Source organism: Artemia sp. Qi Xiang Cuo, chromosome 10 (genome assembly GCF_049724085.1).
Source record: "Artemia sp. Qi Xiang Cuo chromosome 10, ASM4972408v1, whole genome shotgun sequence".
Taxonomy (NCBI): Eukaryota; Metazoa; Arthropoda; class Branchiopoda; order Anostraca; family Artemiidae; genus Artemia; species Artemia sp. Qi Xiang Cuo.
Window position 1 is genome coordinate 36,847,945 of NC_142803.1, and position 22,574 is coordinate 36,870,518.

At 35.2% G+C, this 22,574-nt stretch overlaps 1 protein-coding gene across 1 annotated transcript in view; it reads left to right on the forward strand.

Annotated features, from left to right (window-relative positions):
* The window catches only part of LOC148947713 (uncharacterized), an 81,276-nt gene that overhangs the window by 46,858 nt on the left and 11,844 nt on the right, over positions 1 to 22,574 (forward strand). Inside the window, exons 3-5 of the mRNA XM_089096218.1 lie at positions 12,387 to 12,585; positions 14,204 to 14,317; positions 14,920 to 15,032. Coding sequence (XP_088952344.1) covers positions 12,387 to 12,585; positions 14,204 to 14,317; positions 14,920 to 15,032 — 426 coding nt within the window. The remainder of the gene's footprint in view (positions 1 to 12,386; positions 12,586 to 14,203; positions 14,318 to 14,919; positions 15,033 to 22,574) is intronic.

Below are 22,574 nucleotides of genomic sequence, written 5' to 3' on the forward strand. Positions count from 1 at the left end.
AATTGGTTGAGAATAATCCGTATCTATTATCCACGTACGTTAATCTCTGGTCTTCATTAGTAAATAGGGGAATTGTGAATCTAATGCTTCTCTTATTTTTGTAAGCGGTAATGTCCCTTTATTCTTTTCTATTTTGGACCATATTGAGGTTTTCATTTCCTCACTTTCTATATTGGGGATAGTGTACGACAGGTTGATTGCCTTAAAATTGGTAATTTTAGGACTCATTATGTTTGTGCTCGTGGTTATTAACGGCGTTTGAACTGTTGACTATTTAGTTATAAGTCGACATCCTTGTCTTATGATTATCGTACCCACATCTTGTAATAGTAATTCGGTCCTGTAACTTGGATCGATTCTTTCAGTATTATTATAACAAGACAAAGTTCCAACAGTTTCTTTTGGAACAGAAAATAACCAAAGTTCATTTCTAAGGTGTATGAATATTTTTCTTTTAGTGCTTCCTTTCAAAGCTTCGCACGAATTAGGTATTTCTTCCTGTTGTGTGTCTTTCAAAAATATATCTAACATACAAGATCCAGATTTGACGTTATAAATAGGTAACGTAAGCTGGCATACTAGGTTTTTGAATGATACGCACTTTTTTAAGTCTTGTGGATTAGCTAGGGCGTATTTTCATCTATCTTGATCAACAAGTAAATACTCTGCTTCCGGTGCGATAGTCATAAATGAATTTTTTTCTTCTTTATATTAGCAGGGAAGGTCAAAATTTTGTGCAAGTCGTGTATGGATTGTTGGTTAATCAATAGAATTGTTACTACTGCGAACAATTGCTCATTTATTTCCGTGATATGGACTTTTACTTTAGTATAATAAAGGAATAAAGTTGATACTTCTGGCTTTATGAGTAAATGTAAACTAAATGTTAGGTGCGTTTTTATTTCGTCTAAAATACTTTTTAGGTTAGAAGGGTCTACCAGGTCATATAACAAGGTTCCTCCCGTGAGGGTAAATAATGCGAATTCAAACTTACTAACGTCTGTCGCCAGATTTAGTAGTGACATGGTAATTATATCGAGTGGTCCCAGGGTAAGGGTTGTGTCTGTAACCACCTAATTCACTTAGTTTCTTTAATAATTCACTACTTTTACATTTTTTAATAAATTCTTAGATATCATTTCAACTTTATGTCTCTGTTAATCTACTCTACTGGCTTGTATCTTCTTGACGTGTTATGTTACGTTCATGGCATTATTCAACTTTTTTACATTTTTCATCAGGATGTTTAAGTCTTCCTCCGTTGTCAAACCAAAAAGGCGGGAGGCGAGTTCTCCGATGATGGGAATTAGGCTTGTAGACCTACGGTATTTATTTCTTCGAAAGAATACTTCAAAAATCTTCGTGGTACTTTGTTTTAATTTATGAATTTCCGTATTAAAAAGTTCAAGTAAGGCTTGTAGTCTTTGTCTGTATAATTTTAAGAAGGCTTGATGAGTTGACACCTTTTAGGTGTTTTTCTCATTTATATTAGGTAATGGTTCGATACCTTCTTTTGTCGGCTCGTCGGCCATGGCTAGTCTAGCACAAGTACGTTTAACGTCTATTATCCAACATTTCTTATGTGCTTAATTATCTTCTTCCTCTTTTTTATATAATAATTTTTCTTTTCTTCTGGCTTAAGCCTTTGCACTTTTATCGTTTGTATTTCGGTATGTCTTACCGGTATTCTTGCCCTTGCGTTTATAAGAAATTCGCCAATAGAATGGGTGCGTTTAAACGACGGCCCTGTTGACCAATTCCCTTTTTATGAATGTCGTGGGTTTTCGAAAAGTCAATACAGTTGATTTTCCAGATGATTCTTTGCTACGCGCGATCAGTTCTGGCACTGCGTTTGCCGTGGTTTCCAATATCGAAGATTGTATCTCTTTGGTTGGGGTCTCATACGTAGGTGTGGTTGTTGTGACATCTTTTTCATTTCCTTCTGTAGGATTTATATATTCATTATCTTGTTGGGTATTTGAGAATTTGTTCCTTGATTTGTCTAATTCCTTTAGGTTAGTATCTTGTCTGTTGTCATTTTCCTTTCTTAGTTTGGATGATATCTGTTCCGTGACGTTCTTCTCAGCATGACTTTGCCATGATTCTTTGAGAAAAGTCCATAGGCTTGGTAGTTCGTTTATCATTGCGTAATTTCCATCATAAGGTTTTCCTTTCCTTGTAGTCAGTAATTTGGGGTTTTCTATAGATTTCATTGCAGTAAAGCTCTCGACAAGTATTCAATATTATTCGCTGATCTTTTCCTTCTATCTTCCTTGGTGCTCGTTCCAAGTGCCATGTCAATTTCTGCCATTTTCTTATCAAAGTTATCTATTACGAATTTTTATTTTTGTTTGGGGATAACTGGAATTGGAAACTCTTTATTATCTTTATTATGTATTATTTTACTGATTTGTAATCCTTAATCCGACCTTGAGAGTTAATTTATCGATTCTTTGTGTTCATTCGTGTTTTTCTCTAGTCTTGTTACTTGTTGAAACAAGGTTTTGAAGGATTTGGGGTCCAATTTCTTAAACATTTTCCATGCATTATGGCTAGCTAGTAATGAATTTTCATGCTTGAATATTACTCCATGCTTTACAATATCTTGGGCGGCTGCGTGAACAACGAGGATTATGATGATATTCTTAAACCTCATCTTTTTTTGTTTCTGGAATTAATTTTTCATCAATTTTACCTAATTTTGCAAAATTCATTTATTTACTATTTTATAATTATTATTTTTTGTGAAGAAAGAATTTCGAAAACAGAGGTTATGATGTTTTTTTTTGTTTTTTTTGTTAGATTTAGAGTTAAGAATCTTCTTCTAATTTTCTTGCTATTATTTTTATAGGTGTATCGTTTTCTTTGGTATGTTTTCTTACGTTTCAGCAATAATTTACTACCTAGGGATTTGTATTCCTCAGATTCGGGGTCGAATAAAAATTGTTTATAATATTGAATTTCTGATAAAGGATGATGTATGCCTTCATACTTGACACATTGTGGATTTTTTTCTAGATTATAGCAAATTTTGGGGGCCCTGCATTTATCAAGGAGTAAAAGGTCTGTTTTAGTGGGTCCTTCAGAGTAGAAATATTTGATATTGAGGTTCTTTTGTAGACGTCTTATTAACAATTGTAAACAACCAAGTTGTTTCGCGCTTCTTTTTCTATATTTTCTTTTGAATTCCCCTCTAGCCAGACGATATTTGGGGGTATTCGCGAGTGCTAATCCATACCTATAAGCGTGGGGTGCAAACCCTTTAAGGTTGTAGGTTAAATCCCATTCTTTCGCGTATATCTGATTTCCTTTTTCTTCAATCACCAGCATAGCTGCCCAATATATAATGTTTTCCTTCGCGTTCGTTATTGTAATAAATTCAGTATCAATTATCGCCTTACGGATAGGCTTTAATTCCATTGCCATGATCTGAAAATGATCAGTTCATAATTAGACGCTTTTGTACTGGTAATTTTTGTTTTTGATAATATCAGCCTTTGTTAGAACATGGGTTGATTTTTTTCATGGAAAATCTGAGGTAGAGCAAGACCTCAACAAACCAAACGCTGCCTGAGGGTGAACTCCACCCCAGGCTTCCCACAAAACATGGTCCATCTATTTAAGTTCAATGACACAACTTAATACAGAGTTGGGGATGGTTTCCGTGGGTCATTTCGTAGAAATATAAGTTGATTTTCATTGAGGAGTTTAGGGACAGTCTCTCCTACGCGCCGACTGAAACGCTGCTCGTTGGCGAGTCGGAACCCAAACTTCTCACGGTATAAAATCCGTCATTAATCTCAATAACTGGGTATATTTTGGGTTGTTCAATTGATTAGTTCACTTTTGTAGAGGTACGGTTGTCTTTCGTAAGGGAGCTACTCAGTAGACATAATGTGCCAAATAGAACTTTAAACACCACTTGTCGTCATCAGTCGACCACGAGCTTCCTACATCAGGCCTTTTTCGTTAGCCACTTATATTTTGAATTAAACTATATTGCTTCACGGTTGATAATGCTGCCTTGGGGAGTACCATATGAGACATTGTCATTTATAAGAAAACTCTTAGCCCGACCTTTGGGTTGTTCTTATAGTTAACAGTGCCTCTACAATATTTCAATTAAATTTCACTTGATATGTTCTTTGGGATTGGGAATTGTCCTGGAATTGGGAGATTTGGGAGTCAGTCTACCAGCTCGGGGTTCGGCCCGGGAAACTTCAATATTATTCTCCAACACACTCCAAACTGTCAGGCAACACCCCGGCTTCTTTCAGTTGGACTGGATACATCGTACTGGAATAGTACGGGTAGACTTTTTATATTAAGGGAAATTATTCGAAATAATTATATGCAATGTGACTTTTTGATTAGAATTTGTTTTCGGGAACTGATATATCTTGAACAAAATTTTTCAATAGCATTTTTATAGTAGTATGATTTTTACTCGTAAGATAAAAGTTTTTAAATTATTATTCCTTTATGACGCCTATCCATTAAAAATCTGTTAATGCTGTACTGACTAAGTGTAATTCCATCTATCAGGTTTTTTAACCGTTCTACCCGCTTGTGTCGTTACTTCCTCCTCGACTTCTTGCGGTTTTTCTTTTTTGGTTTTGCTAGGGATATAAGATCAAACTTATTGTATTGTTTTTTCAAAAATTCTTGCCCTTTTAATTTTGTTTCTTTCGCATGCGCGGCCGCTTAAGTTGGTTTTGCTTTCCCTATTTCTTTAACTACCATATGGTCTGATTCGCCGTCAGACTCATCAGAACTGGTTTCCGATGATTCCACATTAGAACTTTTAGAAGTGGCACTTCGCGTTTTTGAGGTATCACCTGCCCTTCCTTCGTAAATTTCTACTCCTCTGGAAGTAGAAGGTTTATTCTCTATGTCCTCGCTTTGAGTTTTCAATTCAGGATACTTAAAAGACTCTTGAGAACTCTGAGAGGAATCAAAAGTTTTGCGGGGTTCTGCCATTGTTTAAATGCCATGTCTTCCGGGGGATGAGAAATTTTTTGCACTTGTGTTTCCCTCCATGAAGTCCATTGTTTAGGCTTGACCTTGGACCCAGTTGTATCATGATATTGTCCTTGCTGGTCATCCTTGGGAGTTTGATTCCAACGCAATGTACTTTGCCTAATTTTTATGGGGAAATTTTTTAAATCCATAGCTTCTCGCAGATTTGTTTTAATTGAATCTTTGGGAGGAGTTTACTTTATGATAATACCCGGAGTTTCTACAGCTCTGTTCAATTCCTCCTGTAGCGACAGGGTCTCTCTATTGGGGCTGCTGGGGAAACCATATAATCTGGAAATCTTTTAGGGGGACAAGGGGTCGAAATGCTATCAGGAAAAAATTGTGTTTTTGGAGATATCGTATAATCTAATTCTCCTGCGCTCTCAGATGATGAACTTTTAGGGCTTTTTGGTGGTTTTAATCTTGCTTGTACTAGGGGTTTTCTTTTGGGAATAACTAGGTTTTTCATGGCTAAGAATTCTTCAAAGTTTTCCTCATCACTCTTTTTCAAAATAATCTTGCTTGAAATTAAATGGTTTTAACTTGGCTAATCTTGATTTAGGCGGTTCGTCTTCTGCGTTTGACGACTCGGTAGAAGAGGGACACGATACCCATCTGTCTGGAAATTTGGCTCTTTTTATTCGGCTAACATGTGCTTTGTAAGTTCTTCCATTGTCAGGGTTCACCATTTTAAAAGTAAAATCGTTATCGTACTTTTTGACTATTCTGTACGGTCCAGAATATTTATTGGAAAGTTTCTTGCCTTCCGCCTTTGCCTCATTTTTAGGTAGACACAATCTCCAATCATAAAATCTATATTCCCCTTGACTTTGTGTTGGTTTCTTAACTCTTGGCTTATTTTACATTTTTCCAACTCTTGCCTAACTATCTTATAAGTTTTCCTCATCCTATTTATGAACTCTTGTTTGTAATCCTCCGTGTTATTATAATATTTTGGGGATTCAACAATATCATGATACGGTATTCTGAAGTCGCGACCAAATAGTAAATAAAAAGGATTTTCTTTGGTTGTTTCTGAATAAGCAGTATTGATTATGTTAGTTAAATAAGGTAATAATTGATCCCAGTCGTTCCTGTTGTCTTTTGTATAAATGCTTAATACATTCGAAGATATTTTATGCCTATTTTCTATTTTACCATTAGCTTATGGGTGATATTCGGATGTCACCAATTTCTCTATGTTAAGAAAACTCGTTAAATCTCTTGTTACCTCAGAAACAAAATTACTTCCGTTATAGCGTATAACCTTGTTTGGAATGCCGAACTTTAGAAATAATTTCGCTAACGCTTTACTCGTGGCGTACGCGCCTTGATTTTTTAATGCTTTAGCAAATGTAAAACCAGAAAAGTGATCTATAACAGAAAGAATACATGTATGGCCACTGTTGGAAACAGGTAAGCCTCCACTGGTTTCATATAAATCAAATGAAACAATATCGAAGGGGAATCTCGCTACTGGACTCTTCCCATTGGGGGATTAGGATAGGCTGGGGTTTTTTTTCTTAAGTTACACGCTTCGCATGTACTTACAAATTCTTTAAGTTTTGTTAATGCCGACGGCACATAAAAATATTGTTTTAATTTATGGAAAGTTTTCGTCATTCCTAAATGTCCTCATTCAAATGTCGTCATTCCTAAATTCCTAAATGTCTATATCTGAATGAAAATATTCAAAGGCAGGTATTATTAAGTTTTGGGGTAATACAGGTATTATTGAAGTTTGGTTTCTATTTGCCTCAGCAGTCACAATTTTGCATAATATTTCTTCATCAAGATCATAGTAAAAATTATCTATTTCTTTTCTAAGAGTTTTGAATTTATCTGGTAACACATCATCATTCACAAAATAATTAATAAGTGCTAAACACATTTCGTCCTTTTTTGGATTTCTTTTTATATTTTCTAAAGACAAGGGACAATAATTATCCTTATTTTCTTTTACTGTGTCTTTGACTTTGTTTTTCTTGCATTTATCTTTACGCTTAGTATTGGTAGCGTTAATTTCGTTCTCCTTGGCTTCCGACGGCGTCCTCGGTTTCTCGGTTTCAGAAAATAAAAACTTGTTGCTTTTCATCTCCGACGGAGTATTTTCTGGGAATCTACTCAAGAAGTCACAAGCTGCATTTTGTTTACCTTTTAAATATTCAAATTCGTAATATACATCTTGGATTTTCATAATCCGTCTAGCTAGAATTACCGTGGGGTTTTTAAAAGTGTGCAGGTACTGCAGGCTTTTATGGTCTGAATTTAACATAAATTTTCTACCAATTAAATAGTGTTTAAATTTGTCCAAGTGGTGGATTATAGAAAATAATTCCAGATTTGTGGCGGAATAATTACTTTCACCTTTTGACAAAGTTCTGCTCGAATATCATATAACTTTTTCTATTCTTTTGATTAGACGGTCCATGTAAAGGATCAGGGTTTCCTATGGGAATTATTTGCGAAAGAATAGCACTAATGCCTTTCAAACTAGCATCGGTTGTGACCCCGAATTGTCTGTTTTCAAAATCAGGCAGCGATAATATTGGTTCAGAAGTGAGTGCCTTTCTGAGACGGTCTAGGGAAGTTTGAACTTCCTGGGACCAGGTAACATTCTGGGTGTTCCCTTTAGTTAAGTCCTTGAGGGGTTTCGCAATTTGGGCATAATTGCGCACGAATTTTCTAAAGTAGCCAGTAAGATCTAGAATTCCTCTTAATTCTTTCATAGTTCTAGGGGGTTTGAGGTTTTCAACACATTTTATTTTGTCTGGGTCTGGGGATATCTCTCCTTGCGTCACCACTACTCCTAAAAATTTAATTTTAGGTTGAAATAAATTTACTTTTTCAGGCCGGCATTTTAAATTGCCCTCTCTGAATTTATCCAACTCTTTAGCTAGTGTTGCTAAATGTTGTTCAGCGTTTTCTCCTACACATATAACATCATCAACAAAATGAATGATATTCTGTAATCCTCTTAATAGATGTATTAAGGGTCTACACAGCGCGCTTGAACTTGTCTTAAGTTCAAAAGGTACTCTCAAGTATTCGTATGAACCGCACTCAGTTGTAGACAACGCAGTTTTATGGACACCTTTTTTGGCTATTTTCACTTGGTAGTAACCTTGGGTCAGTTCCAGAGAAGTGAAAATTTAGTTTCTACTTGAAATAGAGTCAAGGATTTCGTCTATTCTTGGTAAAGGAAATTTATCACTAACAACTTGTTTGTTAATGGCTCTACAATCTAATACAAATCTCAGGTCACCATTCTTTTTTGGGACCAAGATCACTGGTGCTGAATACGGACTTATACTGTGGCGTATAATCTCATTTTTTTCTAATTCATGAATTTTGTTTTTTAACCACTTTGTGCTTATACGGTACACGATATCGCTGTATCGCGACAAGATTACCAGTCGTTAAAATTGAATGTTCATAAAACGGCATCAGTCCGATGTCATCTTCGGATGTGGAAAATACATCTTTAAAATTCCATAATAATTCGCATAAATTTTTCTAAGTTCTCAGTTCGTAATATGATCCATATTAAATTTGTTTAAAAATTACGATTTAGTTAGAGGGTATTTGTTAATTGAGGTTTTAATGCCGTTAACTAGGTTTCTTTTGGAATTTTCCCATCTATCTAAATCATTCTCCGAGATAACTTGGATTTGAACTAGACATGTTCCCTTTTTTATTGTAGTTGTATCATTTTCTTAGTTATTAGTTACCCAAATAAAACCTTCTCCTTTGTCGTAAGATATAATCTGTTCTTCGCATAACAGATTTTTAGGAATTTCATTCGACGGGATCGCGAGCCATATTTCGGATTTGCTATCCACTGGTTCAATCATCTGTGATATTTGAATTCTTTGCATCGTTTTGGGAGGGACTTTTGTTTTCCGTATTGCGAATCCATAATATTTTTCTTTATTTTCATTGTCTATTAAATATAGACTGGCGCTATCCGCCAATAACATTGGCTGCGCCTGAACCGCATCGGGATTCACTACTTTTTTCCATGATTCCACTATTTCCTTGATTTCCTTCGACCTATATCGTCGCAAGTCTCCTATTTTTATTTTTGCAGATTCATTCCACTTATTATTTAAATTTATTTCACTTCTCCGATTTCTCCCAGAATAAGGAAACAAGTTTTTGGTTATGTTATGTCCTCTTTGTGGCGATAAATGAGTTTCAAAAGATTGTGACAGTATATAGCCAGAAATTCTATTTACTGTTACACCCTCTTCACAACCTCTGTTACAATTTCTTAAAGTAGGGGAAGGGGTATTTGCCGGGTATACGAGCCTCTCGTTCGCTAAGTCTAGTAATACATTATTCGACCTTAAAAAATTTGTGCTGATAATGGCTTCATACGGAAAATTGTTCTATATTATAAAGTTTGTCGGAAAAATTATATTATCCCTTTTTACGTCTAGGCTAATTGAACCTTTTGCATCAAATTTATGCCCCGCTACGTTAGTTAAACTGGGATTATCAATATTCTTCCGTCGCCTAATATGCGGAGGCAATTTATTAAATACGTATGAGTTTATGATATTAACTGTTGCACTAGAGTCAATTAGGGCCTTAAAGTAAACATTTGCCACACTAAAATCATTAAATATAGGTAACTTATTATTACTATCACTACAAGACGGTACTACTATTGATTGGACTTATAAAATATTCTGGGCCCCTTCTGGGTCCAATCTGTTCTTCTGAGGGGCCTGACACGTTTCCCTGTGGATTTATTTCATACGTCGGTGTCCGCAATAGGGATTCAGATATGCCCATGGGATCTCTAGCCAAATGATTTACATTTGCTTGCCGATTTTGCCATGTATTATTACGGTAATTTGGATTTCTTGCGACAGTGCCGGGTGCTGGCATCGACTACAAATGCCGTCGGCTTGAAAAATTTGTTTTTCCCATCGGTAAATTTTCGATATTTCTATATACCATTCTTGCACTATATCGGTTCTGACGAGTAATTGGGTTTTCCAATCGATAATTATTTTGTCTATTGGGGGGAGGGTTATGCAAATTTGGTTGGTATGCATTGCGAGGTACTGGTGGGCACAATCTTCCATGGTTATAGTCTTGTGCACCACTGGCGCTAAAATTTTTTCTCCCGAACAAATGGTTGCCATAATTTTGTGTATTACCGACGGCATCCCCTGGTACCGTTATGTCTCTGGTCCTGGAACGGCACTCTCTCGCGATATGCCCAGATCGATTACAGTTATAGCATCTTACAATTGTGGAACTATTTCCATAATTGATTGGTTTAATGGGCTCAAAACTTACTGTTTTCTGCCTAGTGGGTTCTTGCGTTCTATTTCTTTGTGGCACTGGGGAATTATCCCTTGAAAAGAAATTTGGAGAAGTCTGACCTTCAAGGTAGGCTAGTCTTGTGGTCGATTCGCCTTGGCTATTTATTTTTGTTTTTCTGTGGTTTGCCACAATCGTGTCAATTTCGATCATTCGTCCTACCTCCTGAACTGCGAGATCCAACGTTTGAATATTTTTGGATATTACCATTCTATATAATTTTGGGGGAAGCCTTCGCAAAAAGGCGTGTAGTATGATTTCTTCATAGAATTTTCCTGAATCTTTTCCGAATTTTGCTTCTACTGAAATTCGTATATTGTGCTAATATTCTCTCGCGTTCTTTGTATGGTCAAAGCATACAGTTCCGTGTTTTAATTTATTTGTTGAACTATATTCTATAAATCTATCTTTGAATGTCGTTAACAATTTGTCTATTGTATTTATTGGCAAATTGTCATCATCTCCTACAGTATTTTCAATTTTCTTTAGGAAGGTTAAGGCCTGCCCTCTTAATCTTAGGAGGAGCATACCGACTAATGTTTCTAACTCTGTTTTTGTTAATTCTACAAATTGGGCCAATTGGATATTAAATTCGTCGATATCTGTTTGTCCATCATATTGCGGAATAGATTTTGTTATTTCTACATTTTTCGCGACCAACTTTTGCGCAATTAATAGTTCGCTTAATTCTTCTGACATTTTTGCGTTTGAAATATTTAAACCAACTTTACAAATATCTCCTATGAGATCTTCTAAAAGGGTTTTCCTATTATAGCTTAGCGGTTATAGGCCTATACACTTTTTCTTATAAGTGTGTATCTATCCAAAGATTTAAATTAAGAAGTTTGTAGCATAACTAGTTCGCATGTTTTCCTCCAAGTTTTCCAACAGCGTCACTTGCACCGGGGGAATTTTGTGTGGTTGTTGGGCCTGTACCACTTATGACCGTGTCACTTGTGCCATTAAGGATTTAAGCTGTATTATTAAGGATCGCACCAACTGTGCCGTTATTGAATTGCTCCACTTGTACCACTCAGGTTTTACCTTAATCCGCTAAGTTGTTATAGACTTGTGCAGCTAAAAGCTGCACCATTTGTAAAGGGGGAAAGGGATGAGTATGACTGAGGGGTAGAAAAATTACCTCGCCACTTCCTTTGAGAGAAAATAAAATACTTAACTACTGTAGGATAATAGTTCTCCAACCGTTAATCCAGGAATGCAACCACGCTTCCTTGGGTCGTCTTCTTATGGATTACCTCTTGTGTTAATTAGAAATCAGATTCCTTGGGAACGTTTCCAATGGAGACATTTAAACTAGTTATCTACTTCGCGGTGAAATAAAGGCATATAAATGAAACAACACAAATAGAAATGTAATAGGTTTGTTGGGACTTACGCTTTCATGTATACAGCACCATGTATAAGTAATACGATCAGAATGATAACTTCAGAGTGTATCGCTCAAATGGTAGGAACATAATATCTCTCTTATAATAATGCTCATAATAATGACAATTGCCGTGAAAAACACTTTTCATCACTATATATCACACGAGTCTAGATTCTGCGCTCTAAGAGCTATTTCACTATTGGGCCAACTCCCGTGGAGGGCCCGCTGCTTTGTCATTATGTTTACAAACTAAAATCATTATGCTAACTGACCGTCCAATAATTTATTTTCAATATTTTGATGATTAGATATTCATATTCTTATGATACTTCCTGTGAAGCTTTGTATAGAAATTATCTCGTGGTTTCTTATTGCCAAGTATATTCGCGAAATTCAAAACCGTCTTCCTTGATTAGTGCCGTAAATCGACCGGTAGATTTTCCAAACCACAAAACGTCTGGAATGCTGCGAGGCATTTATATCGGAAGTATCCTTAGAAGGAAACAATTTTATTTTTTTATATTTTAAATATATCACATACTACTTACGGTACACACAAATTACTCAAATAGTATAATTTAAATATTAAACAAATATGTTTAATTGTTTAATTGTGTTCTTGTGATATTTTCCCATTTAGACTGCAATTTTGTGTAACAACCCACGAAAAGCAGTGCCATCTGTTGGCGATGGTGAACTTGTTGAATTTGACGTAGTGATTGGTGATCAGGGTAGTGAGGCATTCAATGTTACCGGGCCTGGCGGAGTCCCAGTAAAAGGATCTATATATGCTGCTGATAGAAGAGGTTATCGGGGACCCCAACAAAGGAGACGAGACAGTAAGCATTTTTTTTTTAATTTAACTATGAGTGTGTCTTGTATCTGGTAAATAAAACAAAATCTTATTTCTTTGTAAAGCTAAACATATTCAGCAGGGATGTGCTGTCAAGATAGAATGTGCTTAATTTTTCAAAAGAAATATTGAAGTTGTTTCTTCTTTTTCAAATATACTTCTGTTCCTATAACTATGTCTTTGATTTCAAAATACCCTTCCCCATCATTTTCAATGGATTGGATTTTTGTTTCTTAGAAGTCAAAAACGTAGAATTACCTGCTGCTTCTCCTAAATGCTTTTTTCTAGCTGCTTCTCCTAGCTATAGAGTAGACTTTGGCAGTTTTATCAAAAGAAAAAACTATCCTAATTTTTTGTTTACATGTTTGATTTGCCACCTTTTTAGTGTTATCTGTTTTTTTTTGTATTTGACAAGGCTCTGAAATACAATAATACAATGTGATTGTTTTTAAGTCATCACCAGTGCTCACGTCGCTTTCTAATTACACTTGTAAGTAAAATCAAAATTAACCATGACTTCAGCGCCAATAATGTTTCCTGTGGGTAATTCGGAAAATTGAGCTATTTCAATTTTTAACTGTTATCTCTATGAGTATCCAAGGTTAAAGATAAAGTGTTAGTAGACCATATTTTGGAAAAGGCTACAGGATTGTTGATACTGACTTTTTATATCAATTTCTTGCTATTTTTACGTCCTGCTTCTGCAGTGCTACTCTGACCAGTATACCTTTAACATCTATTTAACGTTTCATAATTCCTTTCACTGAGTAGAATTAGCGCATAGTCATTTAAAGATGGTCGTGGTATTGAATTCTGAGGCGACGGAAATGTGGATGATCTTACTGATGGATTTTGACTAAGCTGGTCTTAAATTTCATGAAAGGAACCCTATTTAAGTCGGGTCGTATGGCAGTTTTTACGATTGGTATAAAAACTGTAAGGTATAGGAGGTATAACAATTATTAACATTACTGGTTGCTTTGTCTGACGACACTTCCCACCTAGAGGAAATGGCTAAGCCGTTTTTTTTTTTTTTTTTTTTCTTAATAAATAAAGGGTTTATTCATTAACAATAAACATAATAAAATCTGAAGCAAAGAAAAGTAGTTTTTTATAGAAAGAAAGGGTTTATTCATTAACAATAAAAATAACAAAACCCAAAGCAAAGCAGGTTAGTTGATAAGCGCATGGAATGGCCTTTAATTTAAATTTAGTTTGAAGTGTAATTATTGGAGAGTATTTTGAACCTAAACCATCTTTCATTTATGGGTAATTTTTCATCAGTGTGATGTAACATTCAATAGTTTTTTGCATGAATTTGCAAAATTTTCTTTGTTTTGTTTCTGGTGTGAAGTGCCGGATTGTTTTCTCTGTCACTGATTAAGTATAAATGTATCTATACATCTAATGTTGTTGAAATTGATCCCTGCAGGTCCGAACCATCTGAGGAGGAGTGACAGTGTGTGTTTACATCGGTGTTTTCCAGTCCGTGATTGGTTCGGAAGTCTTTATTTTAATAAGTTGTGACTAATGAAGTTATTGCATGTTTTTGTTGTTGTTTTTTCGTGGAAACGACTCTTTGTGATTTTTCTTCTGTGTAATAGGAGTGGTCGACGCGAATCAGCATTACTCTGACCCTGGTACATCATTCTGCCCGTTGACTTTAGAATACCCAGAAGAGGAAGATTCGTATAGCTCCTCTGATCATTATGACACAGGTTAGTAATCTGGTTGTAAAAAAAAACTAATTTTTAGTTAAAAGCGAAGGGTAAATAAAATTATAATGAGCAAAAAAATTATTAGAAGAGCTATCATACCAATCAAAATATGGTAGGGCCGGTGGAGGAGGAGTTCGCGTCCCTCTTATTAAGAGTAATTGTATCCGTAGTTAAGCTGTTATTTACTTTTTTTCTTGGAAACTTAATTTTCAAATTTTTATTCGTTTCTCCTAGTTTCTGTATACACAGCTAACACAAAATAAAAATATTGAAAAATGGGTAAAATTTTCGGGGCTACGTGTAAAAATAGTATTAAAAAAAAAAATCTCATACAAGCAATAATACCAGTCCGAATATACTGGTTTTACATCCGGAAGCCAATATTTACAGAAAAAAACTCAGCTTAGAAAACATATAAATAAAGGTGAAAAAATGCAAGAAGACTTCAATCTAGATATAGTCCAATGCTGTATTTCAGTTAGTAAATTAGAAATGTTTTGTCATGTTATGCTATATTCAGTAAGCTCGAAGATAATCCAAAAATGTTATAGTTCGTTTTTTATTCCGTCAATTATCATTATGACTCTTAATTTAAATATTAGATCAAGATGAGACCTGGGCATCATGGTACGAAAGGGTACATGGTACATCATCCCGTGAATCTGATTCTGGAGCTTTAGACGAAAGAACAGGCAACGATGTATCCTCGTATGGTGTAAGTCTTTTTTTCCTTTGTTTTCACTATAGTTTTTTTTTACCGTTATTGGTTAGGGAGAATATACTGTTTCCATAGAACTTGGGACATAATGTTTAAATATTTGCTCTGTATCATGTTTTCACTGTCCTGGTCGGAATCATGTTCTTCTTCAGCTCTGATGAAAGAGTTACCGCTGCTGATTTGTCATGGTTATTTCCTTCTTAATTCTTAAGATGGCTATGTGATTTATACATTCATATGCTTGTTATTTAGGTCATTAATTTCTTAAATTCAGGTAATAGTAAGTTCTAAGTAGTAAACTTTCTTGTCAGTTAAACCTGTCTTGTTACTATTGTATTAGCCCGTGATGAGGAGCTTTGATGTACTTTTCACAAGTCGAGTGGTGTATTGACACTAGAATTGTTAGTCTTCTCTTTAGCCGTCGATCATTTTTAAGCCTGTTTCTGAGTCAGGTTTTGCATGTTTTAGAATTTTCTTGGTCTTTTTCTTTCTCCTTCTCTCTTTACTGCTAGCTCGTCGGTAATGCCCTTGTCTTTCTGGGGTGAAATCTGCTCGAGTTCATTAAGCATGATAAAAAAAACCTCTTGGTTCCTAAGCACTGGTCGCTTGACTCTTTTGACGATGCACAGTGTATACTCAAAAAAGATTTGCTTTGTTTTAGAATGATCGAGTAGATAGTTGTTTGAAGTACTTGCTCGGTCATAGTGTGATTCTAAAGCAAGCAACTACTGGATCACATTCTTGGGTATATGGCTTCCTCTGCGTCTTCTTAGTTGTAACATGGGCTACTATTTTGTCTTTAGCGGATACATCACCTCCAACTAGTTTAATTATATATTTAATTGTCAATTGATCCAAATCAATCGTGTAACTGGGAATTTTAAGTGCTGCCTTCCTCTTCCATTTAAGTCTGGTATATCAAAGGGATCTCCTGTGCATCTTCATCCTTTTTCTGTTTCTTTGTTTTGTACATATGGCTTAAACTATATTCATGAGCCAGGATGGACGCTTCGGTCCTAGATTAAGCAAACGTTAGATTGGGACTAACCTAGCCTGCTCTAATGACGCATAGCGGCTAGGTTAAGTTCGGTTAGGTCATATTGCAATACTCAGATCCCAAGCAGTAAGTTACCATGGACTAGGTGTGATTAGAACGTTGTCTGAATTTTAACCTATGACAGAGTGTCTATCCCATATGTCTGAGAAATTTGACTTTTATGCTGCATATTTACGACTTTCAGAGCCCATGCTTGAAGTTGGTTGGGACTGCTGTACTTACCTCGACAATATGGTTTTGCTTCCTGCTGATGAGAGGAACGTTGAATCTAATAGTTGCATTTAATCTCTTTAGACTGTGTGAAAATTTTTATTTCACGAGTTAGTTATGAAACTTTGTGCGAAATGCTGAAACCTGTAGTGCTTTAAGTTCTAAATTACTGTTTTTATTCTTCTGATGAGTATAATATTGGAAATGTTTTAAATATAGCTGTTTTTAAAGCCAAGATTTAAAGCAATTGACCAAAAAGATTGGAGGGCAATTAGTGCCCCTTCCACGCCACTTTTTTTCACGCCACGTCATTTTGTTCAGCATAGTTGAAATATACACTAACTATGTCGTTAGGGGTAACATGCCCCCCACGGGTCTTGGAGAGAGGCCTGTAAGTTATGAAATTTACCCAATGCCTACGGATAGTATTTGTTATTGGAAAGTATACAGATTTTTTTGGGGGGGGGGGATTTGTGCTTGGGGTGGATTTCCATGGGGAAAATTTTCTGGGGGTGAACTTTCCAGGGGAAATTTGACACTAGGGGGATTATTTTAAGTTTGACACTAGGAGGTTATTTTAAGTGTTTCTGGATTTCTGGGAAAAATTTTTCCATGGAAGGGGGATTTCTGGAATGACCGGGAAAATGGTTAAAATTGAAGTCTGTTTAAAATGAAAGTATGCTAAGAACAATTCTTCAGGCTGAATTTTATGGCGGGGGTGGGATTTTCAGTGACGATGGAATTGTCCGGAAGGTATTTTACAGGGGGAATTGCCTCGACTGAATTTTAGGGGGCTCTCTGGGGGGGGGGTTCCGTGACAGGAACTTTCTACGGAGAAGTTCTCGTGAGGGGAGGTAATTCTTTATGAAGGGTGAGCCAGGTTTACCCGTATAGTTTGAAAAACGATCAGAAATTAAATTTAAAAGTTTTTTCAACTGAAAGTAAGGAGCAACACTAAAACTCAAAACGAACAGAAATTGTTCTGTATATAAGGGGGATTGCTCCTCCTCAATACCTCGCTCTCTACGCTGAAGTTTTAACGTTTGTCCCAATTCTTTAAGAACGACTCTTGAAACACATGGGCCGTTTAATTAGAATAATAAGCTTTTTTTAAAGTTCTAAAAAAAACCTTTAGCGTAAAGAGCTAGGTATTGAGGAGGGAGCAATCCCTCTCATATACGGAATAATTCTTGTTCGTTAGGATTTTTAATGTTACTCCTTACTTTCAGTTGAAAAAACTTCTTTTTTTTAAATTTATTTTTTGAAACGAAAAGTTTTTAAGTTTTGCATCCAGGTATCTAATGGAAGCTTTACTAAATATATTGATGCTTCGAAATTCAGAAAATTGGGTTTACTAGAAGAGACAAGCTGTATATTTTTCCATCTCAGCTCTGCTGTGTTACTGGAGATAAAAGAGTTCTTTTTCTTTGAAAGCACAGATTATTTTGCTCACCAGAATGAATCTTTTTAAGTTCAGAATCACTTTCACTTGAAGAAAATCAAACAGATGCAGGATTATCTTCAACTGATGAACAGGGATTCTGGGTTAGATATACCAGGTTTAACATTTTGATCTTTAGGTTCAGATACAAAATAAGTAGACAGTAGGCTACTGACTGCCGTTTCTTCGCGGAATTAAAAAAAAAAGAACCTACCAAACTATTTAGTTAATATAAACTGTAGAACACTATTTATTAGAAGTAGAATTTACTTGTAGGATTAGATAAAAACATGCAAACACTGACAAGATTTAATTTGGATTAGGCCCTCTTCTTTAATTCTAACTTAAACCACATTTTAGGTAAAAAAAAAAATGCTTTATTTAATGAACTACCTATAAACTTCCTAAAGCCTTATCATTAAAGTGATGGGTAAAATAAGAAGAAAATTATCTAAGGCCATATAGCTAGAAAGAATTGTTTTCTGACTTCAAACTATCCAAATAATTTACCCCCCCCCCTCCCCTATGTGCAAATATATAGCCCAAATTATATATTTCCCATATATTCTGTCACTTGTCTTTGTCTTGTTTCGCGTTAAGCTAAAAAAAAACTAGCAACCGGTTATGTTCTCGAGTTTTACACAGCGTAAACTTGAGTGAGTTGCCCATAATACACATGTTTGAGCTTAATTTTGAGGATTGCTCGCCTTTATTTTTTTTTTCATCTTCATTTTTTTTTTTTTGGTACACGCTACTGCCAAAAATTGCAGAAGTTTTCAATACAAATTGATTTGTGTTTTTTTTTCTAAGTTTTGAAGATACTTCTGGTTTGTAAATTCCTCTTTTTCCCGTTCCTTAGCACTTTTCAACGAAACTAAAAAAAACTCAAATAAAAGTTTCAATTGTAGAAACCTTATTTTACAAAGGGGGTAGGGTATTTTCCATGATGGACGTATTTTCCGCGGGGGTTGCTCTCTTTGGGGGGGGGGTCACTTTGAAGTATTTTCCGGGGGGGTTGAACACCCCCCTCCATTCACTATATTCGTTTATGTTATTTTACTGTATTCATGTCCGTATATTTGGCTTTAGAATACACTTATCTATCTATCTAAAATGAAGAATACTTGTAAAAAACACATTTTGCATGCAGACCCGCTATACTTTACCACCACCCCCATCCCACCCCACCCCCTCCAAGTGTGCAAATCTATAGCTCAAAATTATTTATAAAGTAACGAAGAAAATAACGAAAAAACCGGTGTGTTCTCGAATTTTACTCAGTGTAAACTTGAGTGAGTGGTGCATAATACACAAGTATCAAAATTCCTTCCCCATACGGAAATTAAAAAAATAAAACTCAAATAAAATTCTCAAATTTGGAAAATATTATTTTTCGGGGGGTATTTACGGGGGTTTTATTTTCCGAGGGGGGGGGGTAAACCCCTAGAACCAAAAAATTACCCTTTTGGTGCCACTTCTTAAGTGGAAATGCTTGGAAGCATAAATTGGTACAATTCTATAAATTATGGTCCAAAACCCTTAACTAGAGGTTTACAAAAAAACCTTCTGTATACTCCCCTCCCAGACCCCTTAGTAAGTTTCAATAGTCCGTTGTGACAATTCGCTAAGAACTCTTTGTCTTTAACACGTTCAGCCAAGGTTGAGGCCGGCAAAATGATTTTTAAGATATCGAATGTTCTTAAGAGGAAGAAATCCATGAAATAACAAATAATTGGATTTCGAAATTCCATATGACTATTTCTTGAATTACCCCCTCCCCCCCTGTTTGCAAAAGTTCAGCCTTCACCAAATATAGCTAATGCTCTTACTCTTTCTAATAGAAACTTTCATTGACTCAATGTTTTATAATAGCCAATGACAAATGTATTTGCTGAATAAGGTACAATAACTATGCTTTTGGTGATGACATGCCATAGTCCCTGGGAAAAGGGCTGTAATTTACACAATTATGGTCCTAATAAAACCCGTAGATTAAATTCTATTATCTGCCGCTGTAGTTCAGTTAGACATTAAATCAGAATGTCAAGGGTTCACTTCTTGATCCCATTTTTTTTTTTTTTTCAATCGTGGTTTTGTGTCTTATGTATAATGTCTTATTATTATTTTTTAAAACTTGTCGAGCATTTTCATTCAAAAGGGAAGGAAGGTTATCCAGTTTCATGGTTTGCAACTACATTCCTAATAGATCACTAAATTCATACCCAAACCCCTTGTCACTTAGGGGTTGGAAAAGGGTAGGCGTATGGTTCTGAAACCACTCAAAGTTGTATATTCAAAGAAGAATTACTTATTACTATATTTACTTATTCATATGATTTACTTATTTTTACTATTTAATAGACAGGATAAAACCATTTCTAATGTATAGCCTATAGAGAAATCATAGTACTAAAAACATATTTGTATTTCTGTTTTCTGTGATATTTTTCTAGTTGTCAGGGTACTTTCCAACTTTTTTGGTATTCCACACCTGTATTTCTGAAGTTTTTAGGTGTTTATCAGGGGAGGCGGGGGATATGCTTAGTGAAATAAGTTAGACAGACGAACATTTTGCTTAGGTTTCGAAAACCTTAAATATGTTCTTTAGAACATTTTCTAACTGAACATTTTTTTTTCTAACTGTCGCGGTTTTCTACCCCTTCAAAAATCGTGCACACTATTGTGTGTAGCATGGATTTCTCTGCATTATTTGAAAAATGATCAGAAATTACATTTTTTCAAATACGTTTTTTCAACTGAAAGTAAGGAGCGACATTAAAACTTAAACCGAACAGAAATAATTCTGTATATTAGGGGGCTGCCCTCCCCCGAAACAAAATTAAAAAATTACAAACATTGTTGCTTCTACAATAAATTTAAACCAGAAACGGGCAAAGATTAATTTAAAAGAAAAACAACGTTTTTTGAGGGAAATATAGAGGAAAGTTGAAACTTAAAATGAACTAAAATTATTGCTTCACAGTGTATCTAACGTTTATCACCAAAACCAGTACAAATAAACCAACTAATTATATTCCCCAATGTATGTAGGATTATAGAAAACTATTGCTTTACTGAAAACACAAAACAATATAGGAGTTTGGGCACGGTAAAAGCAACCCGATTAAGGTATTTACAGTATAAAAAAAAAGATTTTAGGATTGTTGCTTTATTTTTTTGTTTTGGTATCACTTCTGCACAATGGCTCAGTCCAATGATTGGCTCTGATTTTGGTTCTGAAAAGGACATTTCGCGATTAGTTTGTAGAGAAGTTCGAAGTGAAGCCACCTTAATAGTATTAGGACTAAAGACTGGTTTTAGAATTTGTGTCATAACTCGAAATTCTCTCTTGTACAGAGAGAAATAACCGAATTTTCAGAGTATATATTATGGCTTATTTGATCTTCATTTTTGTGTAATACTAAAGCGTATTTCTTTTAATTTCGAATTGTATATTACCCACTAGTATTATAGCTGGTGAGACCAAAATTTTACCTGATGAATCAATCTTTTTATTTCTATATGCCGTTCTATGACTTTGCGGCTATTAAAAAAATATTTCTTTTTATACTTGAGTTTTTAAGATAACTTTAATTATATACTGAAAGTTACTGATATCATAGCTGATGTACGACTATGAAAAGCTTTATAGATTAGTTTATTTTGGTCAGGCTACGTACTCAGTTTTGACTCCTAAACTGATATTCTTGTTTTTATATGCTTGGCTTTTGTGTTTTCAGTAAAACGCTAGTTTTCTATTATCCTGCAAACGTAGGGAAATATAATTAGTTGGTTTATTTTGCTAGTTTTGTTGATATATGTTGGATAGACTGAAATAATAATTTTTGTTCGTTTTAAGTTTCAACGTCCCTCTTTACTTCCCTTAGAAAAACTTTGTTCTTTTAAAATCAATTTAATTTAAAAAGATCATAAAAAACGGCACCAAGTGATGTATTTAATTTCATTCTAGATAACTTATGTTGAAAACTGCATACTTACCAGAAGTGTCACCTCTTTGATGGTAAGTTAGCCTAGTAAAAAGAACACCACTCCCCACAATTTTGATTAAGGTGCAACGCTTAAAGTTTTCAGTCACCTAACAACTAAGGATGACCTAGCTAATACGTAACACTAGTACTTAGCTCTGTGCCTACTAGAATTTTGATTTTGATGCTTGAAAAAAAACATGCTAAACTGTCTTATTTCTTTTCATTTTGTTGGCTCTTACTTCATTCCAAGATTAAGCACAAGATTGAATTGGATCAAATTTCCTGCACCCTTATTAGTCTCAGTTTCAAACGTTCAGATTATTTTCTTCTCGACGACGGTTCGTTATTCCTTATTAGTTGATCAACTTGCTTGAACTTGCATACCGTCCATAAATCATAGATGACGCTATATTCTTTAACAGTACAAACCCAGAAAGGGCGCTATTGGCTTGCTATTTTCTTTCACACATTAAAGTTAATTTTCAAATAGACGAAGAAACTGTAACACTTTTTTGTGGAACTTTCTGGCTTTTTAATGAAAAAGTGCGACAGTTGGCAACTCTGTCTGAATCTCTCTTGGATATTTCAACGAAATAATCAATCCGTCGTTTAAGGGTCTTATCGTTATCAACCTTCATCTATTTTGCCCGCCTAGATGAATATTATGCGTTCGCAGTTTATGGAGATACACATACCTGAAGTTGGTGAATGTTGTTCAAGCCAAGGGACTGTGAGTTTTGAGCTATTGTTTTTTCTTACTATGAGACGTGATCGTCTCTTACTAGGTTGCCACTACCTTTGCAACCACGATGCTGCATCATCATGCGTATGCTGATTTATTT